This window comes from Odontesthes bonariensis, chromosome 14 (genome assembly GCF_027942865.1).
Source record: "Odontesthes bonariensis isolate fOdoBon6 chromosome 14, fOdoBon6.hap1, whole genome shotgun sequence".
Classification (NCBI taxonomy): Eukaryota; Metazoa; Chordata; class Actinopteri; order Atheriniformes; family Atherinopsidae; genus Odontesthes; species Odontesthes bonariensis.
This window is the reverse complement of record NC_134519.1, coordinates 6,777,002-6,793,995: the sequence shown is the minus strand read 5'-3', so window position 1 is coordinate 6,793,995 and position 16,994 is coordinate 6,777,002. Positions and strand designations below refer to the sequence as shown.

The 16,994-nt window shown below is 42.5% G+C and overlaps 2 protein-coding genes across 2 annotated transcripts; both read left to right on the top strand.

Moving 5' to 3' along the window:
• The first annotated feature begins 7,199 nt into the window (after positions 1-7,199).
• Positions 7,200-9,311, top strand: LOC142398631 (tripartite motif-containing protein 16-like). The gene has a single exon (XM_075482708.1). It carries the CDS (start codon positions 7,200-7,202, stop codon positions 8,865-8,867), a length of 1,668 nt encoding a protein of 555 aa, XP_075338823.1. The 3' UTR covers positions 8,868-9,311.
• A 5,458-nt stretch (positions 9,312-14,769) lies between these two features.
• LOC142398630 (tripartite motif-containing protein 16-like) lies at positions 14,770-16,440 on the top strand. Its single transcript, XM_075482707.1, has one exon. It carries the CDS (start codon positions 14,770-14,772, stop codon positions 16,438-16,440), a length of 1,671 nt encoding a protein of 556 aa, XP_075338822.1.
• The last annotated feature ends 554 nt before the right edge of the window (positions 16,441-16,994 follow it).

The window sequence follows — 16,994 nt, the reverse complement described above, 5'->3', positions numbered from 1 at the left end:
TGACAGTGAGGTATTCCAGGTGAGGGGAGCATACATGTGTGAGTTCTGTTGAATTTGTACACCAGCGTTCATTGATCATAATGCAAATGCCACCGCCTTTAGACTTGTGCGATAGTTTGGGTGATCTATCGGCACGGTGTAATGTGAAACCTGGAGGTGTTACCGCTTGGTTAGGTACAGATGGATCCAGCCAGGTCTCTGTCAGGCAGATGGCAGAGCAGTCACTGTAGTCTTTGTTGGTTTGAATCATAAGTTGGAGTTCATCCATTTTGTGCTGGAGCGATCTTACGTTTGACAGCAGAAGGGCAGGGAGCGGTGGTCGGTAAGGGCGTCTCCTGAACCTGGTGAGGGTGCCTGAACGGCGGCATATTTTTGGTCGGCAGCCGTGGTGTTGAGTGGCTTGAGATGTTTAATACCCGTAATTTCTGCTCCAGCAGGGACGTAGATGGACCCAGATCGCTGTGAGGGCTGGATCTGAGGTTTAGGAGCTCCGATCGCGTGTACTGGATTAAGCACGACACTTCACAGACTAGTAACGCAGACACTAACATGACAGACAGGAACACTGCTCGTACTGTGGCAAGCCTCACGACCGCCATCTTGCCTCTCCCAGCAAGCAAAAAACTATGTTGTTGTTTCTCTTCCACTTCATGTAGCCAAACAGAGAAACCAGCAGACCTTCCTATATCACAGATTATTTTCAGATCTCATTACTTTGTAAATGTGAAAATAGTTCTGTAGTTTTACTTACTTTGATTTGTTTCAGTGATCAAATGTTTTTGCTGTTTTCTAAATCAACAAAGAAATGAAGAAGTCTGTTATGAGGTGTTCAGTAACTGTCATTTCCAGGATCAGGAGATCAGTTATCATGTTTAATGTGAGAGCAAATTAAAGTTTTTATAAGAAATACCACTTTATTGTTCTGACATTTATTCTTTAAAAGTGAGGAACTGTTTGTAGATGACTCATAAGAAAAAACAGCATTGACATTATAAACTAGAAATTTTCGGAAGAAATGTTGATGGGTACCAATGGAGCTACTGCACGCTGAGAGACAGAGGCTGTCATGTTATAGTCATATTGTATTGGGAGCAGACTTAACACAGTGGCTGGCATAGACCTGTTATAACAGGTCAGCCATCTTGGCTGTGCCCTCAGAAGGAGAATCAGCTGTGTGATCAGTTGCTGTGCAGACAGCTGAGTGGGTAAGAGGAGAGGAGCGCACACAATATGGCTCCAACTGACAGGGAGACCTTGGTGTTCAATACTGATATGTGTGCCTCGAACAAACAGTCGCTGTTAAAAAACTATGAGTCATATTAAAAAAATTCTTGAACTGTGAGCGCCAGAAGGGACGGAAGAAGCCACTGGTGTAATTTTTATTGTGCTCCTCTGTGGGGTATTTTTTTATGTTAGTTTTAAAAACAGCCTTCACATTGATTTGATAAGGAGATGAGGTGACCTGGCCATAATGGCAGTCAATGGCAGCCCGAGTGGTCGCTCTCTGCGCTCAGGGGTCATTTGAGAGAAAACCGTGAGGCCAAGCACAATGACGGTGACATTGGGTGAAAGAGGACAAAAATACCTACATTTTGAAGTATAATTTGTCTAGTTGCAGCAGACATTTTGGACGTGTGAGAAGTATGTTTGAGTTATATTGGTAGTCATTCCGAGCTTGTCAAGATAGAGTCTGAGACCCCAGGACAGCAGAGTGAGAGGAGTCCTGAGTTTTTCTTAAAACTTAAATGCATGAAAAGCATATCCCCACGTGTCCACTGATAGGGAATAGTGTGCTATGACTGTTCTCTCTCATTACTTGAAGATATTCCCAGAAAATCAGGAAAAACTTTTGGCCCATTGGAAATGCACTAAAATCCATATGTAATGGGACAAAAGTAGCCTTATTTGAAGGCCTCATAACTCAGACATACTTTATCATAGAGATATCATTCAAAGTTTAAACAGGCCAGGAAAGACCCAACATTACCTGAACTAAAGGGTTTGTTGATATATGTTATTGCTTTTACACAATGGCAGTTTAAGTTTTTGGGAAAATCAGGACTCCTCTCACTCTGCTGAGTGAACTCTGTTTTACTGTCAGAACCAAAGAGCAGAGCTGGATTCTTTAAATATTCATGTGAACTCACACTGGATCCAAACACAGCAAACACATATCTGTTACTGTCAGAGGGGAACAGAAAAGTGACATTAATGACACAACCTCAGTCTTACTCTAGTCATCCAGACAGATTCACTAAATGGTTTCAGGTCCTGAGCAGAGAGAGTCTGACTGGACGAGGTAACTGTGAGGTGGAGATGAGAGGGGGAGGAGCTGATGTAGCAGTCGCATACAAGAACATCAGCAGAGCAGGAAGTAAATGTAGATTTGGGGGAAATGACAAATCTTGGGCATTATATTGTTACCAAAACGGTTATGAATTTTGGTACAACAAAATGAAAACCTCCATCTCAGGTCCTCGGGCCTCCAGAGTTGGAGTGTACCTGGATCACAGAGCAGGTGTTCTGTCCTTCTACAGCGTCTCTGAAACCATGACTCTCCTCCACAGAGTCCAGACCACATTCACTCAGCCACTCTGTGCTGGACTTTGGATTTTGGGCTCTGGAGCCACAGCTGAGTTGTGTAAAATGAAATAACTGTATTTAGTCAGTTTGTTGCTGAGAGTTCATTGCTGTGATGTCTCTGCGCTGCTGTTCTGTTGTTTATTTGCTGCTCTGATAACAAATTAAAGTTTTTTGAGAAATACCACTTCATTGTTCCGACATTTATTCTTTAACAGTGAGGAACTATTTGTAGATGACTCATAAGAACAAACTGAAGGAACACTATAAACCAACATGGTTCAACATTATTACAATAAAACACATATTTATATAGAAAGAATCTGTCATGGTTTTCTCTGGTTATCAGACCCAAATGCAGAAAACTCTCAAGAGTCCAGATAGTTTGAAGTGTTTTATTTTCAATGTGAGGAAAATGTCGTTGATGGAGTGGACCTTTCCAGAAAGTGAAGTCAGTCAGGGGTTGGCACCACAGTGGTTGCAGGAATAACTGGGACTGAAACAGATGCACAGGTGAGTCTGGATACGGTTTTCTGAGCAGGATGCAGATGATTGGAGACTTACAGTTTCTTAGATGCGGTTCCACTTGGGGGGGCAGATAAACACTGAGGGGTTTCTGAAGGTGGAGGGTTTGAATCCAGATGGGTGTTCCGGAGCACGGTGGAGAGCGGACTGGGTTCGATCGGGAGCAGTAAGGAGAGCACGGCTGCCAGTAGTAATAAGGTCCAGGTCTTGGGAGAGTCTTCAGGTATGTGTACAGGATACAATGGTCCGAGCTTGGTTTCAGGAAACTGGAAAATCTTGGAAGCCAAAAACACAACTAGTTAGTTTTACAAGGAATCTCGACAGGTTCGTGGAAAGATAATACACATGCTTGAAGTACCACTTATGGCAACAATCAGGCGCCGAAGGACTGACAGCGATCTCCTTAAATGCTCCTCCTTGATGATGGTAAGTTACTGCAGGTGTGCCTTGTCAGATGCCAGCCTCAGCCACCGTGCTCCTGACTACCACCTGGTGGAAGGAAAAAGAACCACCACACTCCTAGACCCCAACAGAATCAGCTCTAAAAATATATAGTTATGATCTTTATGAATGTGGGATGTTATTTAATTTGAGTTTGGGAATAACAAAGATTGCTTGTCAGTTCTGTGTTGACCAAACAAAGGTTTGGCACAAATCTTGAAAAGTGGGCTATAGTTAACTTATCCCGGAGATCATAGTTCATCAAATTTATTTTCAACTTGATGCTTTTTTCCAATGTCTGACTTCTTGATTATTATTATCATTCAGTCCCTCCCCAGCCAGAGCCACTTGTATACCTACAGGGACTGGATTGTGCAGTGGTAAGATTGCCACCTTTATTGTAGGTGACCTGGGCTCAAATCCCCTGCATGAAAGGTAATACCTCCAGTTGGGGTCCTTAGGAAAGACCCCCCTTACCCTACCTGTAAGTTGCTTTGGATAAAAGTGTCTGCCAAATACATAAACATAAACAAACAAACCTGCAGATGGTCAAGAACTGGGCAGTGACAGAAAGAACTAGAACATTTCTGACTAAATTTTGATGGGTGCCAATGGAGCTACTGCCCGCTGAGAGACAGAGGCTGTCATTTTTATTGTCATATTGAGAGCAGACATAACACAGTGGCTGGCATGAACCTGTTAAAACAGGTCAGCCATCTTGGCTGTGCTCTCAGAAGGAGAATCAGCTGTGTGATCAGTTGCTGTGCAGACAGTTGAGAGGGTAAGAGGAGAGGAGCGCACACAATATGGCTCCAACTGACAGGGAGACCTTGGTGTTCAATACTGATATGTGTGCAGACATCCCAAGTTCCAAAAACTCATTTCAGGGAGATGCTTATCGAAACCCCCCCCCCCCCCCACACACATTTAGGGCCAGCAACTTTTCACCAACTGTTTATTCACTAACGGTAATTAATATACAGTAATATAATAATTAGGCTTATCATTTCTACATATTTTCTTTAATTAATTTACGCTTAATTTATTTTGCCTTTTTATCAACATATTAAATTGGGGATTTTTCAAAAGGCTTAGATAGGCTGGATATAGATAGTTAGATACTGTAGCTGGATAGTTAGATATAGGCCTACACAATTTAGTAACTAAATGTGTATTGATACTTAAAATAAGTCTTTGATACGTTTTGCTTTATTTTATAACAGCATTTAACCAAAAGAAATAAAATGCAGATGATGGCGCGTTCAACTTAGCCTACTTCCACATGTTTTACAGTCATTAAGTCCGCTGTGGGCAATACTGAAGTCACTATTGCATGCAACTCGCCACAGTGTCATCATTCTTCACCTTCACTAGACATGGATACACTTTAGTATATTCTGCTGTAAAATGAGTCTTATATTTTCGTTTTTTACTCGAGGATTCACCCTCTGCCATTTGGCAGGATGCACAGTTTTGAGTGGTAACTTAGGTGACTGTCAGAGAGTTAATCGAAGCCCTCCCACACCGAACGTTATTGGCTTATTTTGCTGACTAAACCAATAAGCGCGCCTTCTGACCAGCAGTCGCCCTGAGCGCTCGTTGAACACCTCTCCCCACACCCCTCTCTCTCTCGTGCCTGCGCAGTCGAAACGCGCATGGTGCACGAGTTATTGTGTTGCCTAAACGCTCTCACTTGCATTGAAAAAAAAAACACTCCCTCGCATAGTCTAAAATCCGTGATATTTTATCCGACTCGCGGGCATCCGTGAGTTTTAATATCAGGGAGTCTCCCGGAACTTCAGGGAGACTTGGGACGTCTGTGTGTGCTTCGAACAAACAGTTGCTCAAAAACTATGAGTCATATTAAAAACATTCTTGAATTATGAGCCCAGAAGGGACGGCAGAAACCACTGGTGTAAGTTTTATTCTGCTCCTATGTACGGTAGTTTTTTATTGCCAGTTTTAAAAACAGCCTTCACATTGATTTGATAAGGAGATGAGGTGACCTGGCTATAATGGCCGTCAATGGCAGCCCGAGTGGTCGCTCTCTGCGCTCAGGGGTCATTTGAGAGAAAACTGTGAGGCCAAGCACAATGACGGTGACATTGGGTGAAAGAGGACAAAAATACCTACATTTTGAAGTATAATTTGTCTAGGTGCAGCAGACATTTTGGATGTGAGAGAAGTTTGTTTGAGTTATTTTTGTATTAATTTCGAGCTTGTCAAGATAGAGTGTGAGACCCCAGGACAGCAGAGTGAGAGAAGTCCTGTTTTCTCCTAAAACTTAAATGCATGAAAAGTATATCCCCACGTGTCCACCGATAGAGAATAGTGTGCTATGACGTTTCTCTCTCATTACTCAAACAGGTTCCCAAAAAATCAGGAAAAACTGGGAATTTTGGCCTTTTGGATATGCACTAAAATCCATATGTAATGGGACAAAAATAGCCTTATTTGAAGGCCTCATGACTCAGACATACTTCATCATAGAGACATAATTCAAAGTTTAAACGACCCAGGAAAGACTCAACGTTAACTGAACTAAAGGGTTTGTTGATATAATTTATTGCTTTGACATAATGGCAGTTTACGTTTTAGGAAAAATCAGGACTCCTCTCACTCTGCTGTCCTGGGATCTCACACTCTATTTTGACAAGCTCGAAATCAATACAAAAATAACTCAAACAAACTTTTCTCACATCAAAAATATCTGCTGCACCTAGACAAATTATACTTCAAAATGTAGGTATTTTTGTCCTCTTTCACCCAATGTCACCGTCATTGTGCTTGGCCTCACAGATTTTTCTGAAATGACCTCTGAGTATAGGGAGCGACCAATCGGGCTGCCATTGACGGCCATCAAAGCCAGGTCGCCTCATCTACTTATCAAATCAATGTGAAGGCTGTTTTTAAAACTGGCAATAAAAAAATACCGTACATAGGAGCAGAATACAAATTACACCAGTGGCTTTTGCTATCCCTTCTGGCGCTCACGATTTAAGAATTTTTAAATATGACTCATTGTTTGCGAACAGAGACAGTTTGTTCGAGGCACACATATCAGTATTTAAGACCAAGGTCACACAGCTGATTCTCCTTCTGAGGGCACAGCCAAGATGGCTGACCTGTTATAAAAGGTTTATGCCAGCCACTGTGTCATGTTTGCTCCTAATACAATATGACTATAACATGACAGCCTCTGTCTCTCAGCAGGCAGTAGCTCCATTGGCACCCATCAAAAATTCTTCAGAAATTTTCAATTTCACTTTGGTTGCTCATCTGTTTTAAAACTATTACATGTAAATATTCCAACACCACCAAACCCTGGATAAAAATGGGGATTTTACTTACACCTCATAAAAAGAAGAGGAAACAAACTTTTATTCACAGAGCTACGTGTTCTTTTGGAATGTGGAAAAACTTGGTAACACTCCTTCATTGTGCTCTCAAAAATAACTTCACTCTGTTCTCACCTTTCCTTGTTCCCTCCCCTTCTGATCTGCAGGTTGATGATTGGTGAAACCAACATTATGTAATATGAAACCTGACAGACTACATTCTCTGTAAAAACACGTGATTCGTAGATCAGAGCTAAGAGTAGTTTCAGCTTTGAGGAACTAAAACTCACTCAGTCACTGTAGCTGAGAGGAGAAATGGCTCAGACAGGGGATCAGCTGAACCAAGATATCTCTCTTGTCTCTTGTTCGATCTGTCTGGATGTACTGAAGGATCCGGTGACTATTCCCTGTGGACACAGCTACTGCATCAACTGTATTAAAGTCCACTGGGATGGAGAGGATCCAAAGGGAATCCACAGCTGCCCTCAGTGCAGGAAAACTTTCACACCGAGGCCTGTCCTGGTAAAAAACACCATGTTAGCTGATTTAGTGGAGCAGCTGAAGAAGACTGGACTCCAAGCTGCTCCTGCTGATCACTGCTATGCTGGAGCTGAAGATGTGGCCTGTGATTTCTGCTCTGGAAGAAAACTGAAAGCCATCAAGTCCTGTTTATTCTGTCTGGCCTCTTACTGTGAGAAACACCTTCAGCCTCATTATGATTCATCTACATTCAAGAAACACAAGCTGGTGGAGCCCTCCAAGAACCTCCAGGAGAACATCTGCTCTGTTCACGATGAGGTGATGAAGATGTTCTGCCGTACCGATCAGAAGTCCATCTGTTATCTCTGCTCTGTGGATGAACATAAAGGCCACGACACAGTGTCAGCTGCAGCAGAAAGGACTGAGAGGCAGAGAGAGCTGGAGGGGAGTCGGCAGCAGATCCAGCAGAGAATCCAGGACGCAGAGAAAGATGTGAAGCTGCTTCAGCAGGAGGTGGAGGCCATCGATCGGTCTGCTGATAAAACAGAGGAGCACAGCCAGAAGATCTTCACTGAGCTTATCCGTCTCCTCCAGAAAAGAAGCTCTGATGTGAAGCAGCAGATCAGATCCCAGCAGGAAGCTGAAGGGAGTCGAGTCAAAGAGCTTCAGGAGAAGCTGGAGCAGGAGATCACTGAGCTGAAGAGGAAAGATGCTGAGCTGCAGCAGCTCTCACACACAGAGGATCACAGCCAGTTTCTGCTCAACTACCCCTCAGTGTCAGCACTCAGTGAGTCTACACACTCACCCAGCATCCAGATCCGTCCTCTGAGGCACTTTGAGGATGTGACAGCAGCTGTGTCAGAGCTCAGAGATAAACTACAGGACATCCTGAGAGAGGAAGGGACCAACATCTCACTGAGAGTCGCTGAAGTGGATGTTTTACTGTCAGAACCAGAACCAAAGAGCAGAGCTGACTTCTTGAAATATTCATGTCAAATCACACTGGATCCAAATACAGCAAACACACGGCTGTTACTGTCAGAGGGGAACAGAAAAGTGACGGTAATGGATGGACTTCAGTCTTATTCTACTCATCCAGAAATATTCACTGGATGGTTTCAGGTCCTGAGCAGAGAGAGTCTGACTGGACATTGTTACTGGGAGGTGGAGATGAGAGGGGGAGGAGCAGTTTTTGTAGCAGTCGCATACAAGAACATCAGCAGAGCAGGGGATGAATATAGATTTATATTTAATGACAAATCTTGGGCATTATATTGTTACCAAAACAGTTATACATTTTGGTACAAAAAGATGAAAACCACCATCTCAGGTCCCCAGTCCTCCAGAGTGGGAGTGTACCTGGATCACAGAGCAGGTATTCTGTCCTTCTACAGCGTCTCTGAAACCATGACTCTCCTCCACAGAGTCCAGACCACATTCACCCAGCCGCTCTATGCTGGAGTTAGATTTTGGGACTCTGGATCCTCAGCAGAGTTTGTGTAAAGTGAAATAAATGTATTTAGTCAGTTCATTGCTGTGATGTCTCTGCTGTTCTGCTGTTCTGCTGTTTATTTGCTGCTTTTTCCTGTGTCTGTGCAGCCATGGAGGATATCACTGCTGATGATGAGTTTGATTCACAGAAATATTTCTCCACATGAAAATCTAAACTTCTCTGAGCTCTAAACATCAGTTGGATCCTTGTGTTGATGTATCTATATGTTGTTGTTTCTCTTCCACTTCATGGAGCCAAACAGAGGAATCAGCAGACCTTCCTTTATCAAAGACTCTTTTCAGTTTGGAAATGTGAAAATAATTCTGTAGTTAAACTTACTTTGATTTGTTTCAGAGATCAAATGTTGTTGCTATTTTGAAAACTCTCAGTAATGATCTACTTGTTAACCCAGAAACTAAATGTTCTGATTCTGGATGTTTTTCTGAAAATAATAAATTGTGGATTTATCCTGATCATGAATTGTGTTTCTGTGAAAATGGGAGTGAGGCTGTCACCCCACCAGCATCCCTCATGGTGGCAACACACGGCTGCAACAAGTAACTGCTTTGATTCAGAGATGTTTGTTTAAACCCATCTGTGGCTGGAAGAGTTGCTTTGGTTCAGGATCATATTCTGGTTTCACCTGTTTGCTCACAAACGCTTCAAACGTGTTTCTGAATGTTTTCTGAGATGTTGGAAGAAAGTTAGAAAACAAAACCTAATCAAACCTAAATGTAACAATATGATATGATGTCGGTCATTACAGGAGATGTAATTTGTACTCACAGTTAGAAGTGGAAGAAGAATTCTTGGACATAAGTTACAGAATCAGAACCACAGAGATTTGGTTTCAGGGAGAAACTGTAGATTTACTTTTGATTTTACTCAAACTACAAAAATATTCATATGGAAACATACTTGAATATAAAAAATAGAATAAATTAGTTGGAATGACACTTTGAAACACTTGTGAGTAATGGAATGATTAAAGGTGATGTGTGTGATCTTACATCATATTTGTTTATCTGATTCTGAATGTGGTGGAGTAGAAGTATAAAGTAGCAGAAGATAAAAATACTAAAGTAAATGTCAGGTCAGTGAAACATTGTAATTACGTTCAGTATATTTGGTCACTTTCTGCTGCTGTCAGTGATGGACTTTTCAAAGAAATCTGACTTAGCTCTGATCATTAATGAGAATATGATGAAGACAGGATGATTTCATCCAGAATAATGTAAAGTTATTGTTGTGGGGCTGAGAACTGATGAACCCTCGTTGTTCTGTTCCACGTATTGTTTAAGGATCGTCACAGGTACGAGTTTGGGTGGAGCAGGTCACAGTAAGGTGGAGTTTCCAGCTGACTCCTCAGTTTCAGTCATGTTTGGAGGCCGCAGATGGAGAAGTAACTGTGCTGTTTGGTCTGCCACTTATTGATAAAGTTAAAGTTTACAACAAAAAAAAACATGAACAGGAAGAAGTTCCCTGAAAGCAGCATCAGTGTTACAGGTTGTGAGTCCTGTGAACACACTGACACTGTGTTATGTTACACATATTTAAACTTCTCTTTCCTCATGTTGTTGAAGCTGCCAAAGCCTCAGTGAACCTTTCTCATGTCTTCCTGCAGGTTCAAAGCTGAAATCTGAAAACTAACACAAGAGGGCGCCTTCATCCTGCTCACAGGGATGCAGAGGAGGTCAAAGCTCCTGCTCTGTTCATTTACACTGAACTCTGCCTGTGTTCTGGCCACTTTGACTCAGAACATCTTAGTTTATTTTAAATCCCTAATACATAAATATTACCTAAAGTCTCTTTTTTTAACTATTCATGGCTTGTAGGCCTCATTGACCTGAGTTCATACAACTAATTTCAGTAAACCCAAGAACACCCTCAGACAGAGACTGTTTCCCCCAAAGGATTAAACACCCAACCACAAACTGGGTGGTGTTGTGTATGCAGTGCAGCAAAGACTGTGCAGACCTCTTTATAGGAGAGACCAAACAACAGCTCCACCAGCGCATGGCACAACACAGGAGAGCCCCCTCTTCAGGTCAAGACTCAGCAGTGCACCTTCATCTCAAGGAGAAGGGACACTCTTTTGAGGGCAGTAATGTCCACATTCTGGACAGAGAAGACAGGTAGTTTGAGAGAGGAATCAAAGAAGCCATCGATGTTAAACTGGAAAAAACATTGTTGAACAGAGGAGGTGGTCTCAGGTTTCACCTTCCCAGCACCTACAATGCAGCATTGTCTCTCCTCCCCAAGCAGATTGACAATCATTCTCACCTTGGATTCTGTGAACAAAACTCACTCAGGCAGACAATTTGGAGGTGATAAAGACTCTAACGACATGCATATTGGTGGGTGTTCAGTGACACATGTGACTGTAACGACCCTCTGTGTATAAGCTGATCCATCTAGTTCAGACTAAAGAAGACTTTTGGATGAGAGGTGAAACGTCTTCAAGATCCAAGAAGAAGTCCAGTTGACCTTATTCAAGCTCTTGTGAATATTCTTTATCATTTCAGTTTTTTTCTGACTTTCGGGTTTTCATACCACATGACGACTGAGTTGAAAATAAGTGCAACAGTGTAAATCACCAAGATATTATGAAAAACTAAAATATTTCTGAAGAAATTTCTGATGGGTGCCAATGGAGCTACTGCCCGCTGAGAGACAGAGGCTGTCATGTTATGGTCATATTGTAATGGAAGCAGACGTAACACAGTGGCTGGCATAAACCTGTTATAACAGGTCAGCCATCTTGGCTGTGCTCTCAGAAGGATAATCAGCTGTGTGATCAGTTGCTGTGCAGACAGCTGAGTGGGTAAGAGGAGAGGAGCGCACACAATATGGCTCCAACTGACAGGGAGAACATGGTGTTCAATACTGATATGTGTGTCTCGAACAAACAGTCGCTGTTCGAAAACTACGAGTCATATTAAAAAAATGCTTGAACTATGAGCCCAGAAGGGATGGCAGTAACCACTGGTGTAAGTTTTATTCTGCTCCTATGTACGGTATTTTTTTATTGCCAGTTTTAAAAACAGCCTTCACATTGATTTGATAAGGAGATGAGGTGACCTGGTTATAATGGCCGTCACTGGCAGCCGAGTGGTCTTTCTCTCCTCTCAGAGGTCATTAGAGAGAAAACTGTGAGGCCAAGCACAATGACAGTGACATTGGGTGAAAGAGGACAAAAATACCTACATTTTGAAGTATAATTTGTGTAGGTGCAGCAGACATTTTGGATGTGAGAGAAGTTTGTTTGAGTTATTTTCGTATTAATTTCGAGCTTGTCAAGATAGAGTCTGCGACCCCAGGACAGCAGAGTGAGAGGAGTCCTGATTTTTTCCTTAAAACTTAAATGCTTTAAAAGCATATCCCCACGTTTCCACCAATAGGGAATAGTGTGCTACGATTTTCCTCTCTCATTACTCCAAGATATTCCCATAAAATTAGGAAAAACTTGGAATTTTGGCCCATTGGAAATGCACTAAAATTCATATGTAATGGGACAAAAGTAGCCTTATTTGAAAGCCTCATAACTCAGAGACATACTTCATCATAGAGATATCATTCAAAGTTTAAACAGGCCAGGAAAGACTCAACATTAACTGAACTAAATGGTTTGTTGATATATTTTATAGCTTTGACATAATGGCAGTTTAAGTTTTTGGAAAAATCAGGACTCCTCTCACTCTGCTGTCCTGGGGTCTCACACTCTATCTTGACAAGCTCGAAATGAATATCAAACTAACTCAAATAAACTTCTCTCACATCCAAAATGTCTGCTGCACCTAGACAAATTATACTTCACAATGTAGGTATTTTTGTCTTCTTTCACCCAATGTACCTGTCATTTTGCTTGGCCTCATGGTTTTCTCTCAAATGACCTCCGAGCGCAGAGATTGACCACTCGGGGTGCCATTAGCCCCTTTCACACTGAGGAATAACCCGCGTTTAATTTGCGAATTTACCGTGTCCGCTGTTGCTTTCACACTGCCGACCCGGGCTGGCGTGTCAACTCGACTCGCCTTTCGACCTGCGTCGGACCCTAGTCTTTTTGCCGAGCCGAGTTTGGTGTGAAAGCAATTGACGCGGGTCGGACGTGGGCGTGGCGTGACTTGAGGAGTTTAAAAGACAGAATGGACAGCTGATTCAGAACAACAGCGACAGGTGAGGACAAGTTTCACTCTGTTTTAGCCCAGATCAAGTTCGAGACATTTTTTAATATGGCCAATTGGGGAGACAAGGAGGTCCGCGAGCTACTCAGCCTCCGAGCAGAGGACGTTATTTACCGCCACATTTCGGGGACCATAGTGCTCTTGTATTCTCCGCATATGTTCTTCGGCGGCATCCCACGTTGTAACCATCCACACCCCGTAAAATAACATCTCCATGAACTGCATATACAATTGCAAAAACGAGTACTCAAGGTGTCCCGCCATCGTTTGTTTGAAAAATTTGATGCAGACAGGTGTATTTAACCCTACCTCCGACGCATGGCTTGTGCCTACGTCATTGTACACGCCCAGCATTTTATGTGTTTCGTGTGACGCTCTGCCACTAGGCAACGCCCCCTAAACTCGGCTTTAGGCGACACGGGTCACCTACACGCCAAGCGTTCACATTGCTCGATGCGGGTCGAAGGTGCAATTTGGACCCGCTAAGGTAACGGGTCTCAGTGTGAAAGGGGCTATTGACGGCCATTATAGCCAGGTCACCTCATCTCCTTATCAAATCCAAGTGAAAGCTTTTTTTAAAACACGATTGAAGAATTTTTAAAATATGACTCATAGTTTTCGAGCAGGGACTGTTTGTTTGAGGCACACATATCAGTATTGAACACCAAATTCTACCCTTCAGTTCCTCTCCTCTTACCCACTCAGCTGTCTTCACAGACACTGATCACACAGCTGATACTCCTTCTGAGGGCACAGCCAAGATGGCTGACCTGTTATAACAGGTTTATGCCAACCACTGTGTCATTTCTGATCCGAATACTGTCACGCCCATGGGACTCTGCCATGTTTTAGTTTTGTGTTTTATCATGTTTTAGGTCTTGGTTTTTGAGTTTATATTTAGTTAGGTTTTAACATTGTTTTTCACTCAATCAGTTCATTGAATTCACTCACTTCACCTGTGTTTTCCCCATGAGCTGCACTCATTCACAATCAACCAGTTCCCTATTTAGTTTCCAGTCTCCCCTGTCCTTTTGTCAGATCCTACTCCATCTACACCCCTCATGCCTTGCTATGCCTTCTTGCTCAAGTTAAGTATTTATTCCATGCCATGCCTAGTTGTTTCTTTTGTTTTTCCATCGTCATGTTTTTGTTAACCATGTTTTGTTTTTTAATAATAAATCTCAGTTTTACTTAACATCTTTTTGAGTCCGCATCCGTGTCCTACCTCACCACCCCACCTTGACAAATAAAATATGACTATAACATGACAGCCTCTGTCTCTCAGCAGGCAGTAGCTCCATTGGCACCCATCAAAATTTCTTCAGAAATTTTCTAGTTCACTTTTGTTGCGCATTTGTTTTAAAACCTTTACATGTAAATATTCCAACACCACCAAACCCTGGATAGAAATTAGGCACAGGATTTTACTTACACTACATGAAAAGAAGAGGAAACAAACTTTAATTCACCGAGCTACGTGTTCTTTTGGAATGTGGAAAAACTTGGTAACACTCCTTCCTTGTGCTCTCAAAAATAACTTCACTCTGTTCTCACCTTTCCTTGTTCCCTCCCCTTCTGATCTGCAGGTTGATGATTGGTTAAACCAACATTATGTAAAAGCTGACAGACTACATTCTCTGTAAAAACACGTGATTCGTAGATCAGAGCTAAGAGTAGTTTCAGCTTTGAGGAAATAAAACTCACTCAGTCACTGTTGCTGAGAGGAGAAATGGCTCAGACAGGGGATCAGCTGAACCAAGATATCGTCTCTTGTTCGATCTGTCTGGATCTGCTGAAGGATCCGGTGACTATTCCCTGTGGACACAGCTACTGCATCAACTGTATTAAAGTCCACTGGGATGGAGAGGATCAGAAAGGAATCCACAGCTGTCCTCAGTGCAGGAAAACGTTCGCACCGAGGCCTGTCCTGGAGAAAAGCACCATGTTAGCTGATTTAGTGGAGCAGCTGAAGAAGACTGGACTCCAAGCTGCTCCTGCTGATCACTGCTATGCTGGAGCTGAAGATGTGGCCTGTGATTTCTGCTCTGGAAGAAAACTGAAAGCCATCAAGTCCTGTTTATTCTGTCTGGCCTCTTACTGTAAGAAACACCTTCAGCCTCATTATGATTCATCTACATTCAAGAAACACAAACTGGTGGAGCCCTCCAAGAAGCTCCAGGAGAACATCTGCTCTGTTCACGATGAGGTGATGAAGATGTTCTGCCGTACAGATCAGAAGTCCATCTGTTATCTCTGCTCTATGGATGAACATAAAGGCCACAACACAGTGTCAGCTGCAGCAGAAAGGACTGAGAGGCAGAGAGAGCTGGAGGGGAGTCGGCAGCAGATCCAGCAGAGAATCCAGGACGCAGAGAAAGATGTGAAGCTGCTTCAGCAGGAGGTGGAGGCCATCGATCAGTTTGCTGATAAAACAGTGGAGGACAGTGAGAAGATCTTCACTGAGCTGATCCGTCTCCTCCAGAAAAGAAGCTCTGATGTGAAGCAGCAGATCAGATCCCAGCAGGAAGCTGAAGGGAGTCGAGTCAAAGAGCTTCAGAAGAAGCTGGAGCAGGAGATCACTGAGCTGAAGAGGAAAGATGCTGAGCTGAAGCAGCTCTCACACACAGAGGATCACAGCCAGTTTCTGCTCAACTACCCCTCAGTGTCAGCACTCAGTGAGTCTACACACTCATCCAGCATCAAGATCCGTCCTCTGAGGCACTTTGAGGATGTGACAGCAGCTGTGTCAGAGCTCAGAGATAAACTACAGGACATCCTGAGAGAGGAATGGACCAACATCTCACTTAGAGTCCCTGAAGTGGATGTTTTACTGTCAGAACCAGAACCAAAGAGCAGAGCTGGATTCTTAAAATATTCATCTGAAATCACACTGGATCCAAACACAGCAAACACATATCTGTTACTGTCAGAGGGGAACAGAAAAGTGACATTAATGAAAAAACCTCAGTCTTATTCTAGTCATGCAGACAGATTTACTGAATATTTTCAGGTCCTGAGCAGAGAGAGTCTGACTGGACGTTGTTACTGGGAGGTGGAGAAGAGAGGGAGAGGAAAAGTTATTGTAGCAGTCGCATACAAGAACATCAGCAGAGCAGGAGGTGAATGTGGATTTGGTCGTAATGACAAATCTTGGGCATTAAAATGTTACCAAAACGGTTATACATTTTGGTACAACGATATGAAAACCACCATCTCAGGTCCTCAGTCCTCCAGAGTGGGAGTGTACCTGGATCACAGAGCAGGTATTCTGTCCTTCTACAACGTCTCTGAAACCATGACTCTCCTCCACAGAGTCCAGACCTCATTCACTCAGCCGCTTTATGCTGGAGTTTGGATAAATTATTATGGATCCACAGCACAGTTGTGTAAAGTGAAATAAATGTATTTAGTCAGCTTGTTGCTGGGATGTCTCTGCTGTTCTGCTGTTTATTTGCTACTTTTTCCTGTGTTTGTGCAGCCATGGAGGATATCACTGCTAATGATGAGTTTGATTCACAGAAATATTTATCCACATGAAAATCTAAACTTCTCTGAGCTCTAAATATCAGTTGGATCCTTGTGTTGATGTATCTGTATGTTTGTGTTTCTCTTCCACTTCATGGAGCAGAACAGAAACCAGCAGACCTTCGTTTATCACAGATTATTTTCAAAATTCATCACTTTGTAAATGTGAAAATAATTCTGGAGTGATACTTTGATTTGTTTCAGGGATCAAATGTTTTTTCTGTTTTCTAAATCAACCAAGAAATGAGAAAGTCTGTTAAGAGGTGTTCAGAAATTAATTTCTAGGATCAGGAGATCAATTATCATGTTTAATGTGAGAGCAAATTAAAGTTTTTTTTAAGAAATACGACTTTATTGTTCTGCCATTTATTCTTTAAAAGTGACAAATTATTTGTAGATGACTCATAAGAAAAAACAGCAGGGACATTG

What these genes read in the sequence shown, in the direction of transcription:
- LOC142398631 (XM_075482708.1), top strand. Translation starts at nt 7,200, where the DNA reads ATGGCTCAGACAGGGGATCAGCTGAACCAAGATATCTCTCTTGTCTCT.
- LOC142398630 (XM_075482707.1), top strand. Translation starts at nt 14,770, where the DNA reads ATGGCTCAGACAGGGGATCAGCTGAACCAAGATATCGTCTCTTGTTCG.